The sequence below is a fragment of the Prionailurus bengalensis genome, chromosome C2 (genome assembly GCF_016509475.1).
Source record: "Prionailurus bengalensis isolate Pbe53 chromosome C2, Fcat_Pben_1.1_paternal_pri, whole genome shotgun sequence".
Taxonomy (NCBI): domain Eukaryota; kingdom Metazoa; phylum Chordata; class Mammalia; order Carnivora; family Felidae; genus Prionailurus; species Prionailurus bengalensis.
This window is the reverse complement of record NC_057350.1, coordinates 159577195-159592235: the sequence shown is the minus strand read 5'-3', so window position 1 is coordinate 159592235 and position 15041 is coordinate 159577195. Positions and strand designations below refer to the sequence as shown.

The window sequence follows — 15041 nt, the reverse complement described above, 5'->3', positions numbered from 1 at the left end:
TAGTTAACATACAGTGCTGTATTAGTTTCAGGTATACAATATAGTGATTCAACACTTCATACAACATCCTGTGCTCATCACAAGTGCACTCCTTAACCCCCATCAACTGTTTTACCCATACCCCACCCACCTCCCCTCTGGTAACCATCAGTTCTCTATAGTTAAGAATCTGTTTCTTGTTTCTTTTTTCCCCTTTGCTCTTTTGTCCTTCTCTGGCTGACTTATTTCACTTAGCATAATATTCTCGAGCCCCATCCATGTTGTTGCAGATGGCCAGATCTTGTTCTTTTTTATGGCTGAATAATATTCCATATACCACATCTCCTTTACATCTTTCATCAGTTTGTACATCTTTTCATCAGTTGATAGACACTTGGGCTGTTTCCATAATTTGGCTATTGTAGACAATTCTGCTATAAACATCAGGGTGCATGTATCCCTTTGAGTTAGTATTTTTGTGTTGTTTGGGTAAATACCTATTAGGGCAATTGTTGGATTCACAGTCTTAATTATTGTAGCTCTAAGTTTTGAAATCAAATAGACTATTTCCCCACACTTTATTCTAATTTTGAAAAATTGTTTAGCTATTGTAATTCCTTTGCCTTTCCACATAAGTTTTAGGATAATCTTGTCTGTCTATATATATATATATATATATATATATATATACACACACAAAAAAAAAAAAAACGTTGCTGAGATATTGATAGGAATAGCATTAAACCTGTAGATCCTTTGGGGGAAAATTGACATCTTTATTCTGTCAAGTTTTCCAGTACATGATATAGTATGTCTGTCCATTTATTTAGATCTTCTTTGGCTTCTTTCATCTGCCATTTGTAATTTTTGGCATACAAGCCCTGTACATGCTTTCCTGTATTCTGGGATATTATCTTAGTTTACCCCAAAATGTGACAATCTAGCCCTGTGGTCTGCTTGATATGGGCAGGCACGAGTATGCAAACGGTCATGTGCCCTCTTTTTGTACATCCAAAGATGACCTGGCTACCAGGATCTAACTGCACCATCATTCTCATCCTCCTGAACAGTAATATTTGTTATTTTAGTCTCTTACCAGTGATGTCTGATGCCCCAGCAAATGACGTTGCCCACCACTGTGTTGAAAAACTACTCCTGAGGTCCCAGCAGCGACACAGCTAACATAGACTCGGTTTGCACTCTGCTGGGTAGACCCTGAACAGGAGTGATGCCTCCAGGCAGGTGGTATGCTGTCCACCCAGCTCAGGCCCGGGCTTCAAGGGAACAAGGGCGGCTTCAGATGGTAAAGAAGGAAGAAGAGGATGAAGGCTACACTTCAGCGCAGGCTGCCAGGCCACAGACACTCAACCGTTCTGGCCAGGAGCTGTTCCGCCAGCTCTTCAGACAGCTTCGCTACCATGAATCTTCTGGGCCCCTAGAGACTTTGAGCCGGCTCCGGGAGCTCTGCCGCTGGTGGCTGAGGCCTGACATTCTCTCCAAGGCCCAGATCCTGGAACTGCTGGTGCTGGAGCAATTCCTTAGCATCTTGCCTGGGGAGCTCCGGACCTGGGTACAGCTGCATCACCCTGAGAGTGGTGGGGAGGCCGTGGCCCTGCTGGAAGAGCTGCAGAGGGATGTCGATGGGACACCGTGGAGGCTGAGGGTGAGCAAGTGTGTAGTACTCAGTGAACTCTGCCTGTCAGTGAGCCCGCTTGTCTAGAGGGACTGGGTTGGGCCTCTGAACGCTCAGCACTGAGGAATGCAGGGAAAGTCTTCCCTTCTCATTCCCACGGCACCTGAGCAGCAGAGAACTGGGCTCTGATCCAAGGACCTTTTAGCAGCAGCCCTTCTCGCCCTCCCAGAGGACAGTTAGCTCCAGGAAGAGGGTCAGCAAGTATCCATAGATAACAGTAATGAGTTTTTGGACACAGTAACTTAGATTATGGGAGTCTATCTCCACAGACCCAATTTGACTGGATACTGACCGGTTAAGCGGGGGTGATGTCTCTTGCTTGTTAGAGTCAGGACTCTTGGCTTCTGTGTGCCCGTTAAGACCTATAAATGCAGTGCACTCGTAACATGTTCCTTCTTTCTTAGTAAGCTTTTGAGGATTTATTCTCTGCAGGGGTCAAGGGTAAGAAGAGTACTGAGGGTCAGCCCAGGGCCAGGAAATTGGAAGATTTATTCCACAGCCTCATTGTTCTTGCTCACATTCTTTCAGAGCCTCACTTTATTGAAAAGGATATGCAAACAAATTTGTTCAGTGTCTATTTGAGTGCCTACCATGTCCCCAGTTCCAGCCTTAGACCTGGGAAACAGAGCTCTAGGGCTGGCAAAGAGCAGCCAGTCAGTTAAAGTGAGCTCTGTGTGCCCCTTGTGCTACACACAAGCAAGCCTCTCAGTGCTTCCTGTAGCTTGAGGGTTTTTTTTTTTTAAAGAGGATTTATCATTTTTATAGGCTTTAAAATTTTTTTTCAATAAAAATATGTGTAAGTCTACATATATGATGCATGCATAAATGAAAGTTACCTTTAAGATTTTAAAAAATGTTTATTCATTTATTTTGAGAGGTGGGGGAGGGACAGAGAGAGGGAGAGAAAGAGAATCCCAAGCTGACAGTGCAGAACCTGACGTGGAGCTCAATCCCACAAACCATCATCATGACCTGGGTGGAAATCAAGCACCGGACACTTAACTGACTGAGCTACCTATGCGCCCCACCTTTAAGATATTTGAAACGTATTTGGCATACTCTTCCCCCAAATATAATATGAAAATTAAGTCAGTTGAGTAACACATCTGACTGAACATCTACCAGTAAATGGTAATAAATCAATTCAAGGTATGACTTAAACAAGAAAGCTCTTTGCGTAACATTCGTTACTATTTTTAAAAATCTAAAAGAGCATTTATCATTTTTGCTGAAACACCAAGATGTTCAAAAGGATTGAAAAATAATTTATTAAAGCAAATAAGGTTCATAGTAGGCACATAATTGTAGCTTGGTTACATTTAACTCATTTAGAATTCGAAAATCCATGAAAACATTGCCAAATGTGCAGACAGGGTCTACCTGGTTGAAAGTAGTTAGAAATTAGAAAACAAAACAGGCTGGGAGAACACCTTCTAAATTCTGAAAAGTGAGCAGAAAAACTCAAGATGCACATAAAATTACAGAATCACCCTATGGTTCATAAGAATTGAGCAACTAGGGCCCGGTAATGTTTGTCCTTAAACTCATTGGGCTGTGTGCTTCCATCGTTAAGTATTGTTTCTTTATTCTCCTTTTGGTAGGGTTTGGGAGGACTAGGATCATCATCTTTAAGATGTTTAACAGCCTCAGGCTAAGATTCGTCCATAGCAGTGTAGTCAGTGTCTTGGCCAGAGAACCAGAAAAAACTTACAGTTCATTAGCCATAAGCTTTCTATCCTCATTTCTCCATCAGGGATAGCCTTGCCTAAGAGACTGGAGCCATTTGAAGTCCCAGGGCAAATTGGCTCTTTCCAAGTGTTTGCTTGGATGGGCACTGTCATTTTTTGGATCTGAGACTTCTTCTTTTATGGTCCCATGGCTGACCCTCACAAGTAATATTGCCTCACTGGTAGTGTTACTTACTATCTCAATCAGATTAATGTCTGGGAGCTGTCCTTTGAAGTCACTTTGCTTATCACTGCCTAGAGCAGTCCCTGATACTTGGGAGATGTTATCTGTCTGCATCTCTCTTGTGAACCATTATCAATTTAACTCAGGGATAAATCTCTTCTCTCTCATTTCTAAGTTCCAGACCAGGGGTGGGGTTGAGGGTTAGTGGGGAGGAGTCACTGCAGCACCTGAGGCCTGACAGCATTGCCTTGCTGGGTGTTTCCTATGTTGTAGCTGAAATCTGACTCCACCTGTCTCCCTCATGGTCCACATTAGAGGCTAGGGAGGCTGAGGGGTGAGGAGGTCCCCCTTGGGCTTTCTCCTCCTCCTTTTCCCTCTACTTATAGATAAGAAAGGGCCTGGCCTGCCCTTCCCTGGGTCCCTGCCCCTAAAGATTGGCCATGTGGCCTCTTCTCTGAGTTTGCTTTCTGATTCCCATGGGGATTCTCTCACAACATTTTCTTCCCGCCAGGACCCAGCCCTTGCCCAGAGCCCAGACGTGCGTTGGATGGGTACAGGAACCCTGCGAGCCTCACAGATATGGCCCCCTGCTTCACCTCTCAGGAGCAGCTCTACTCTTGGGGACCACCTGGAGCCTCCCTATGAAATAGGAGTGTGTGACTTCCTGGCTGGGCAATCCGGTACTCGCCATCTGGCTCTAAGACCCCAGCCATATGCCACACATCCCAGATTAGTATTGTCATTTCACCATCTATCCTCACATGAGAATCCCTTTCTATCTTGGCCCTTAGCTTTGTGTCCTTTTTGCCTTCTGTGACCCATGTCCACCTAGACTTTCCTCCTCCCATTGTACCCCCCACTGCTCACCCCCCATCCCTCAGTGGACATTGGGGAAATGTGAAATGGATGTTTAACAATAGTCCATACCTGCTCATGGGCCCAGGAGTCCTCTGTGTGGGGGAAGAGTAGGCCTACTCAGTGGGGTGCCAAGAGCTGGGTTACCTTCTCTCATGGCTCTTTCTTCTCCTTCAGAGCCTCCTGTTGCCCAGGCTCCTGCTCTTTCCCAAAGAGAGGGGTGCCCAGGAGACCTGTTGACAGCCCAGCCTCAGGTGAGCCACAGGACCTTTGGTCCTTCGTGACATCCCAGCATTGCTGCCTAATGGAGCTGCTGAGGCTCCCCCTCATCTTGAGTCTCTGTGTCCAGTGACCTCACATCCAGAGACCTATGTCCTAGAGACCAGATTATCCCCCTTGAGCCCAGAGCTCTTCTGCTGCGTGGCGCTCTTCTTTTTCACCCTTACCAGATCCATCTTGTTCTCACTCAGAGCCTACCCCTTTACAAAAGCCGGGAGCTGTAGACCAGCTCTTGGACATAGGACTATGTTTTTCAGGAGGCTGTGACTTTCAAGGACGTGGAAGTGATCTTCTCCCAGGATGAGTGGGGATGGCTGGACCCTGCTCAGAGGAACTTATATAGGGACGTGATGCTGGAGAATTATGGGAACATGGTTTCTCTGGGTAAGACATTAATTTCCCCATACTTCTACCCACTTTTACTTCTGCCTTCTTAGTTTTTGTTATGGTGTCTAGACGGGGGCCTGACCTGGACTTAGATCTTGGCTCTCTGTCACCTCAGGCTCTTCTCTTGAAGCTTGGTGATAATGATGATTGTCATGCAGGGTTATTGTTAAGATTAAAAGTCATATATGTCCAGTTCCTAGTTAGACATCCAAAAAAATGTTGGTTGGTTTAACTGAGTGAGTTGTCACGTGGCTCCCACCTCCAGAAAATCCTAATGATTCTTTTGGCTGTGACTTCTTTCAGCCTCTTTTTTTTTTTTTTTTAATTTTTTTTTTTTAATTTTTTTTTTTCAACGTTTTTTACTTATTTTTGGGACAGAGAGAGACAGAGCACGAACGGGGGAGGGGCAGAGAGAGAGGGAGACACAGAATCGGAAACAGGCTCCAGGCTCCGAGCCATCAGCCCAGAGCCTGACGCGGGGCTCGAACTCACGGACCGCGAGATCGTGACCTGGCTGAAGTCGGACGCTTAACCGACTGCGCCACCCAGGCGCCCCATCTTTCAGCCTCTTTTATCTCTGTTCAGAGCTGTTGGAAATGGCTGCCTGGGCCTCCTGTCCTAGCTTCTTCCACCAGCCTCCCTGGCCTTTCCCTCGTCCTTGCCAGGACCTGAGGCCTGAGAGGGTCCTGGAGAATAATTCTGTATGATTTATCTACCCTTCCATCTCATCTCATTCCCTTCTCTTCTGCAGTGGGGCCATTCACCAAACCTGTTCTGATTTCCTGGTTGGAGGCAAGGGAGCCATGGGGCCTGAATGTCCAAGGAGCTCAGCCCAAGGGGAATCCAGGTGTTGCCCCTGCAGGTGAGTTCCAGAGACCCTCCAGATCCTGCTTCTCTCACATCTACTCTTTTCTTTCTTTCTTTCTTTCTTTCTTTCTTTCTTTCTTTCTTTCTTTCTTTCTTTCTTTCTTTCTTTCTTTCTTTCTTTCATTTATCTCAGGGGTGGGGGAGGGGCAGAGAGAGTGAGAGAGAGAGAATCCCCGACACAGGGCTTGAACTCACAAATTATGAGATCATGACCTGAGCCGAAATCAAGTCAGATGTTTAACTTACTGAGCCACGTGGGCACCCCAACTCTTCTCTTTCTTAAAGTCTTTTATACCAAGTAAGTCACAGGGAACTTTGATGTTTGCTAGAAGGAAGATCCTTAACAGTGATGCTAAGGAATGCTGGGTTTTTGGCCTTCCCCCACCTCCAGACTGGCCTATTAGACATTTGTTTCTGGCCCTGCTCCTTCCCCAGAAACCCTTTCAGTAAGTGTTCTTGCCCACTGGAGGGCTTCACTGTTGCAGTCTTTTCCAGTCAGTGATGGTCCTCCTCCTCCCTCTGCTGCACTCCTGCTGGCCCGTAGGCCCGTGCCTGTCCCTTTGTGCTATGAAGAGCCCTGATTTCACTCCAGCTTCTCTTCTTTGCCCCTGCGATAGGCTTGACATTCAGTTCTTTCATCCAGTCCTCCATGGATCCCTCCCCTGGGCTCTTGTGGACCTTCTTACCCTCTTATGCCAGGACTCCTCTCCCCTCTTTTGCTGTTTAACACTCACTTTTCAACTCTGTTTTTCAACTAGATGTGATTTCTGCATATGTCTAGCTTCTGTGGCCACCTTGCTTCTCCTCCTCCCTTCCCTGTCATCTGGAATACTCTTCCACGTTTTGCCTTCCCTGATTCTTTGGTAAAGGTATTGGTAGTCAGGCAAAAGCCTCACCACCCAAGATTGTGGCATTTTTTTTTGTCCTTCGGTGCTTTCTGCAGTTCCAAGTATGGGGAAAAAGTACACTGTCGTTTGTTTTATTTTGTGTCAGGAGGTGAGCTCCAGATTAAAACAAACAAGTTCGTCTTAAAACATGAACCTTTGGAAGAAGCAGAAACCTTTGCTGTGCCATCACAATGTTGTGTGATGAGTGTTTCTGAGGGAATCAGGCTCAGAGAATCTCTTGAAAAGAAGAGCAGGCTAAAGCAACAATGTGGAAGCCCCATACAATCAAGAGTTAAGAAGGAAGAGACCAAGTTCAGTCACAGGACAGCAAAAGAATCTGAAGAGTCAGGAAGAAGTGCTAGTCTTAATTTAAAACATGCTACGTATTTGAGAGTTCCCAGAAGAAAGCGATCCCTGAAACATGGCTGTGGCAGACACTTCAGAGGGAGTTCATACCACTATGATTACAAGGAATATGGGAAAGGGCTCAGGCGCATCGTTGGCGGGTTTAGCCTCCATCAGAGAATTCATGCTGGACTAAAAGGGAATGCAAAGGATGTACATGGGAAAGATTTTCGCCTTAGCCCACATCACCAGCGTGCACAGAATCTTCACATGGTGGAGACCTCATATAAGTGCAGTGACTGTGGGAGGGCCTTCAGTCATAGCTCTCATCTCGCGTGTCATCAGAGACTTCACACTCAAGAGAAACCATTTAAATGCAGGGTGTGTGGGAAAGCCTTCAGGTGGAGCTCAAACTGTGTGCGACACGAGAAGATTCACACTGGAGTGAAACCTTATAAATGCAGTTTATGCGACAAGGCTTTCAGACGCCTGTCTGCCTACCGCCTACACCAGGAAACCCATGCGAAGCAGAAATCTCTTGAGTCTAATCAGTGTGAGGAAGCTCTCACCTGTGGCTCAGGATTTGATAATCATTTGAGAGACCAGAGTAGGGGGAAGCTTTTTGACTGCAGTCAGTGTAGGAAATCATTCCACTGTAAATCGTATGTTGTTGAACATCAAAGGGTCCACACTCAGGAGAAACCTTATAAATGTACCAAATGTAGGAAAACCTTCAGGTGGAGATCAAATTTCACTCGTCATATGAGAATGCACCAGGAAGAAAAGTTCTATGATCAAGACAAATGTAAGGACTTCAGACTGGCCTCCAGCTGCGGTCAGCTCCAGGGTCCCCCTGCTCGGGAGAAAGCCTTTCCATGTCAGCAGTGTGGGAAAACGTTCACTCGGAAGAAATCTCTCATTGATCATCAGAGAATTCACACAGGTGAGAAGCCCTACAGATGCAGTGAGTGTGAAAAAGAATTTACCCATCGGTCAGCCTTTATTGCTCATAAGAAGCAGCATGCCATTCAAAGAAGACCCGAGGATGGGCCATCTTCAAGTCAGGACACAGTGCTCCAGGTTCCTCCGAGCAGTACAGAGGAAGCCTACAAATGTAGCCAGTGTGGCAAAGCCTTCCGCAATCACTCGTTCCTCCTCATCCATCAGAGAATTCACACCAGAGAAAAGCCTTATAAGTGCAGGGAATGTGGGAAAGCTTTCAGATGGAGTTCTAACCTCTCCCGACATCAGAGGATTCACTCTTTGGAAAAACGGTACGAGTGCCATGAAAGTGAAAACACTCCAAATCTGCAGCCGCAGATCCTCACTGGTGAGAAACCTTTTTGGTGCCAAGAATGTGGGAAAACTTTTACACGCAAAAGAAGTCTTGTAGATCATAAGGGAATACATAGTGGAGAGAAGCGCTATAAGTGTAATCTGTGTGGGAAATCTTACGATAGAAAACATCGCCTTGTTAATCATCAGAGAATCCACACTAAAGAGAGACCTTTTAAATGTCAGTGGTGTGGGAAAGATTTCATTGGAAGACATACTCTCCGCATTCATCAAAGAAAACACACCAGAGTGGCACAGTCTGAATGCAGCCTGGCTGCATTATCTTCCTGCCAGGACACAGGGGTGAGTTTACAGGAATTAAAACCAAGTGGGGAGAAGCCACTTGAAGATTCTGAGGAAGCTTGTGACCAGAGCTCCAGGCTCACCGGACTCCAGAACATACCCATTGGGAAAAAGGGCCACAAATGTAGCACCTGTGGGAAAACTTTTAACAAAAGCTCACAGCTCATTAGCCACAAGAGATTTCATACCCGAGAGAGGCCCTTCAAATGCAGAGAGTGTGGGAATACCTTCAGGTGGTCTTCAAATTTGGCTCGGCATATGAAAAACCATATTAGAGATTAGCTTGGGTTTTGACAGTGGGGGGAGAGGGGTTCCTAGCTGCCCTGCCAGAGAACCATTAATTGTGGGCAGTGTGGAAAAAGCCTTCACAAAGGGTCCAGCCCTTTCTGTTTTTGAAGCTGGTGGCAGAGAATCCTGAGGTCAAAAACTCAGGGCATTTCCTTTCCTACCTGCTGGGGAAGAGCAGCAACCTATTTTTGGGGGCCCTTCTGGAGGCTTGGGCCCCACGAGTGGCCTTTGCACAGTGGCCTGGAGCTCCCCCAGACTTAGGTATAAGTCTAAAGGCGGATACCATTGCCCTGTGTTGTTTGATGAAATGTCTGTGGTGTGATGGGCTGCGGCTGCTGGGAAGGGGCCAGTTGGTTACTGTGGTGGTGTGTATTCTATTTGATCTCACAAGTTGCAGCAGCAGCAACAGCAAGAACTCCTAGTCTCCCCAGTTGCCTCCTGGGAGTTCTGGCTGCAGCTTTGGCCTTCACGCCTGGCTTTGGAGATCTGCCACGGGCATACAGTTGTCTCAGTGGCACGTGGAAGAGAGCAGGGTTGGACTTAATCACCTGGAGAATGGGGCTCTCCCAGTGCCCCATTGCTGTCTCCACCCACAGTCTGCAGGGTCAGCAATGGGCCATGTGTTCCAACAGAAATGTGCTGAGCACCTTCCATATGCCAGGCACTGTTGTGTGTGCTAGAGACCCAGCAGTGACTGGAATAGACAAAAAATCTGCTGTCTTGGATCTTTACAGACAGTGAACGAATGAGATACATAGTGCTTTGGATGGCGATATGTGTTGTGGACAGAATGAATCAGAGAAGAGTGAGAGGCAGTGCTGGATTAGGAGGTGGGTTGCGATTTTAAGTAGGCTAGTTAGAGAGGGCTTCAACTGAAGAGGTGAAACTTGGTCCAGGCACAGGAGGTGGGGTCTTGTCTGGTATCTTGGAGAATAGTAGGGAGGCCCTTGGGCTAGAGTCGAGGGAACCAGCAGAAGAAGGGGCCCCAGAGAGCTGGTGGGCCAAGTGGCGTGAGCACCATCGAGTCCCCCCAGGGGCCGGAGCTGCTTCACAGGGAGGTATGGAGGTGGGGAGCTTTGGGACAGTTTTGAGTTTAGGAGTAATGTACTCTGTGAATTAACATTTACAAGGGTTAACCGCAGACCCGGGGATTCATGCAGTTAGTTATCCCTGCTGCCAGTTTCCATGAATGGGACTATCTCCTTTCCCCTCAAAACGTCTGAATTTTCTACAAGACGTACAGCTCTCAGCAACAATTGTAAATGTTTAAGTATTGCACTTGCATCTGTACAGGACACTACAGGACCCTCTAACCTTCATGTAGCCTTCTTCTCATGTCAGATCCGGTGCTGGCATCGGGTTCAACCCAAAGGTACCAGTTCACCTGACTGATGCCCTCTGGAGGAAAGGTGGCCTGGTGGGGGGAGGCACCCCCATCTCATTTGCCAACTTGACTTGAAGCACATAGCAAGAATCAGCTGGTGGTGTAAGGGTAAAGGACTGACTTTTCTAAAATGTATGTAGGTAGCCATTACTTCTGATTATTGAAGAGCTCACATTATGAATATAAGAATAAAATATCTCACTTGATAGTAGAGCACCATCCCAGACTATGTTTTACTGCTGTGAGTCAGGGTACACCTGGTGGACAGGCCATCTCTTATAGTAAGAAGAAACGAACCTAAAAAATGTACTTTCAGTACAGTACAAGTACTCTTATCCTTTCTGGATTGTCGTAGGTGGGTGAAAATGAAGGCTTTGATGCTTTGTGGTGATGTCACATGGAATAGGCAGGGGTGGGGAAGAGGGAAATAACTGCGGCAGATCCATGTTTGTGTTCTGGTCCCCATTCAGCTTTGTATTCAGGAAGGTTCGGTCATCCTGGCTCTCCCACCCTTTTCCTACAGCAGCAGCTGCCTCTGGCCTGGAATTGGGTGTCCCATCACTGGCAAAGTAGCAAAAACTGGCTCTAGAAGTGGCTGGGCAGGGACCAGAGACCCATGTATTGAGGGCCCAGGGTCATGGGAAGGGCCTTGGAGTTATCAGATCTGAGTTCAGGCTCAGTGTGACTTTTCTTGGCAAAATGATCCTGGATAAGTCACTGAACATCTTCATCTATTTTCGGGTGTGTAAAATTAGAGTAATCAAGCTCCCTGATCCTAGGAGTGCCAAAAGAGGACTTGGTATACGGGGCTCTGGGTTAGGTAGCTGATATCTGGAACCAGAGCCCTCCGAGAACTGCAGCTCCATGTCAGTTTCAGCTTCAAATCAGTTGGTGCTACAACCAAGGAAATACCCTTTTCTGTTCGTATTTTCACCACCCTCCCCCAATTCCTTGTGCCACTGTCACCTCATAGAGTTCATGCCCCAATAGGGGTTTTCTACTGCCATTTTTATAAAGTGAGACATACTTACTTTTAAACATTCACACCACAATTTGAAATGTTCAAAGAAGTAAAAATCAACAGAAATCCCTGTATGCTGAGGTAAGACTTTAATATCTTGGGGTTGTGCTGATGGAGTCTGTTTAATAACCTGAGTTTTTAAATAATATTAATTATATGAGTAATACACGATTATTCTAGAATTATTAGTAAATACAGATGAAGTAAAAGGAAAAGGAGAAAAGTCTTACTACTTAGAGCTAACTGCTAAACATTTTGGTGTAATCAGTGTTGGATTTAACTTCATTGCCTGCCCCTGAACACCCTTGGACTGGCCTGCTTTGTGCTGACTCCCTTCTCCACGAGTGTAGACCCTACCCATGCTCTCCCAGGTCCTCACCCTTCAAGGCCCGGCCCTCCCTACCCCTCATCCACCTAAGGCCTCTCCCCTGGTCCCACCTCTCCTTGTGCCTGTATCTTACTCTGCAAGTATTATCCAAGTTTCCAGGAGTTACGCCTGCCACTGCAGCCAGACAGGGTGCTCCGGAGGCCAGAGCTGGGTGCTTGTTTGTTTGCCATGCCGAGGAGATTTTGCACAAAATTACCTCTATTAAGGAATATGGAACTGAGTTTAGTTCAGCTAAGTCAGAATTGGAGTGTTTTGAAGGGACCGTGAGCACAGTGTTGATTGGAGGTCCCCCACCGGCACACGAGTTAGCAGCTCAGCGGTGCAGTTCCAATTGACAGTGTCTGACCGCCCCAGCCACCAGTTCTCAAGTCGTACCCCATCTCGCCCTAGAGAACATGCAGTCTTCTTTGAACCCTGCCTTGCTTTCTCTTACTGCCTAGGAAGAAGTGGAGTTGGGGCTGGGGAGAGCCAGAGGGCTGGGAGCCCCCAGAAAAGAGTAGGTATTGGAAAGTCTGAATCGGTTGTTCAGTATGGTTAATCCCAGCCTCACTGACCATCAGCCCACACAGAGGCATGTACAGAGAAGAAAGCACAGGAAGTGTCAGTTAATATGTACCATCTCACACGCCTCAAGATGACAGGTTTCTGTAAGCCCTTGCATGGGCATGTGTGTGGTACAGCAGGACCTGACTGTGGTGGGAGTGGAAATTGTAATAGCTCCTGTACCAGGCAGCTTGCAAAACCTTGTAAAGTTGTGTGTGTCACCAGCAGCTTCACTCCTGGACAAATCCTAGAAGAATTTCACATGGGGAGGGACATCTGTGTAAAACTGTTTATTGCAGTACTGTTTAGGTAGCAAGAGTGGGAAAAACCGAAATGTCCTTCAACAGAAAAGCAAAATAAAAGAAAATAAAAGGGGTGGTTCTTGCTACTTTGGGAAGTGAATGTGAAAGAGCTAGTTACATCTTTCAACATAGATAAATCAAAAATGCTGAGAAAGTTGTAGAAGCTATGTACAGTATACCCCATTTATGTCAAATTAAATGTGTATCTGTGGGCACATTATTTAAACTTGTGTTTCACTTTTTTAATGAAATGGGATAGTAGTTGCCAACCTCACAAGGTAATTTGGGGAGGGGGGATGATTAATGAAATAATGCATGTAAAGTGTTTTGGTTAGTGGCTGGCATGTAAGCATTGTTGGCATATGGTAAACAATGTTGTTATTGTTTTGCACAATAATATATTCCTGTGGATTCAAATTATATGATGAGCATAAAATCATGTATTAAAATGTTGTGTGAAAATCGTATTCTGCCTTTCCAGGGTGGGATTTGCAGATAGAATCAGGGAGGGTACATGGAAGTTTCAGTTGTGTTTTTATTTCATTTTAAATATTGATGTAGATGGGTCAACATGTTGATTAACAGGATAGCGTGGGTTTTTTTTTTTTTAACTGTTTGCTTAAAATACTTAAAAATAAAAGTGTTTTTAAGCATGGGCTCTGTTATCTCATGACTTTCTAGAAATCCTGGCCCTACCATTTATGAAATGTTACTTAGAGTGAGCCATTTAATCTCTCAAGGGCTCCAGTTTCCTCACCCACAAAAATCTGTAGCAACACAAATGGCTACTAGTAAAGGAATGGTTGAACAGTTCTGGTCCCATCTGTGATGGAATACTACACATCAGTTAAAAAAAATGAGGATGTTCTCCATGTATTGACACATCTCCAAGACAGGCAGTTTATAGGAAATTATATTTTCTTTAACCTTTTTGGCCTAAGTCTAGCAAGTTAGGTCAAAAGCTTTAGACTCAAGAGTTTAAGAAATGAAAAAAGAAAAGTTTAAGAAATGGGATCCTGTGGATGGAGATGCTTAGCCATTCCACTTTATTAGGTAAATGAAGAAAGGGGAGTAAATGTTTATGCCCAACTGCCACGCATATTACGTTAATCCTAATAACCCTGTTAAGAATAGCAAAGAGACTTGTATCACCCAGGTTATAGTCAGGAGTCAAAAACCATACCAATTATTTTAAGAAAAAGAACTTAGAATTGTGTTCAGTAGGCATATCTAAGTAAAAAGCCAAAAAAAAAAAAAAAAAAGCTAATGTTCATGGAGGTAGTGACTTGAAACCTGGTACCACCCCAGGACGAGGGTGGGGGGTGCTGTAATGGAGTCTGACCCCATTTTTGATGTTTGACAACTGACAGCTTTCAAGCCCTCCCCATTTTGCCTCACATCTGGGCCAACTGGTAAGGAAACCAGGCACTATCTTAACACTTGAGGTGAACTTTATGCAAACCATTGCCCTGGAAACCCACACCCCTAACCACAATAAAAATCAGTCACTTGCCCTTCCTTGCAATCAAGGCCAACTGACTGGCTGGGGTGCCTGTCTTGCTCTTCCCAGAGAGCCGCATTATGTGAAGAATAAACTTTTTCATAACATCCTGATGTGTGTGGTGTCCTTTGTCTCAACATCTGAATCTGTTTGGGGGCACAGTATTTATCCCACCTACACAGGGCAAGCTACAAAGCAGGAACAGAATTATAAAAGGGTAGGACATTGGAAGAGAGCACCTGTGGGGCTGAATTCAGATGTATGCAGAGATCACTGCTGGGCTGGTGTTGGTCTGAATCAAAAGGAGGGCCTTATGATGACAGAACTGCAAGCTGGACCCAATTGCTGCTACCAGAGGGAATTGCCACTGCTGGAGTGAAGGAGCATTGGAAACAGGAAACAATGCCTACGTAGACATGAAAACCAGGAAAGGATTCCCCTCTTCCTCCTTGTATTGTTAAGGTTCTCCAGAGGAACAGAACCAATATATATATGTGTGTATACACATAGAAATAGATTTATTATATGGAATTGTCTCGTGATTCCAGAGGCTGGCAAGTCAAAAATCTGCCCGATTGGCCAGAAGACTAGAGACCCAGGAGTGCTAATTTTCCTGTTCCAGTTGAAGGCTGGCTATTGTAGAACTAGAAAGAGCCAGTGTTGTAGATGAAGTCCAAAGGCAGCCTCCCAGAGAATTCTTTCTTGTCCCCGGGAGGCTTTTCTATGCAGGCCTTCAACTGATTCATGATGAGGCCCACCCACATTATGGACAG

General features: G+C 45.7%; 1 protein-coding gene across 1 annotated transcript in view; it reads left to right on the top strand.

Moving 5' to 3' along the window:
* ZNF445 (zinc finger protein 445) overlaps positions 1-14375 on the top strand; it is a 32276-nt gene extending 17901 nt beyond the window's left edge. The window contains exons 2-7 of the mRNA XM_043595931.1: positions 1068-1642; positions 4095-4263; positions 4616-4692; positions 4975-5101; positions 5856-5966; positions 6965-14375. Coding sequence (XP_043451866.1) covers positions 1208-1642; positions 4095-4263; positions 4616-4692; positions 4975-5101; positions 5856-5966; positions 6965-9123 — 3078 coding nt within the window. The 5' untranslated portion in view covers positions 1068-1207 and the 3' untranslated portion in view covers positions 9124-14375. The remainder of the gene's footprint in view (positions 1-1067; positions 1643-4094; positions 4264-4615; positions 4693-4974; positions 5102-5855; positions 5967-6964) is intronic.
* The last annotated feature ends 666 nt before the right edge of the window (positions 14376-15041 follow it).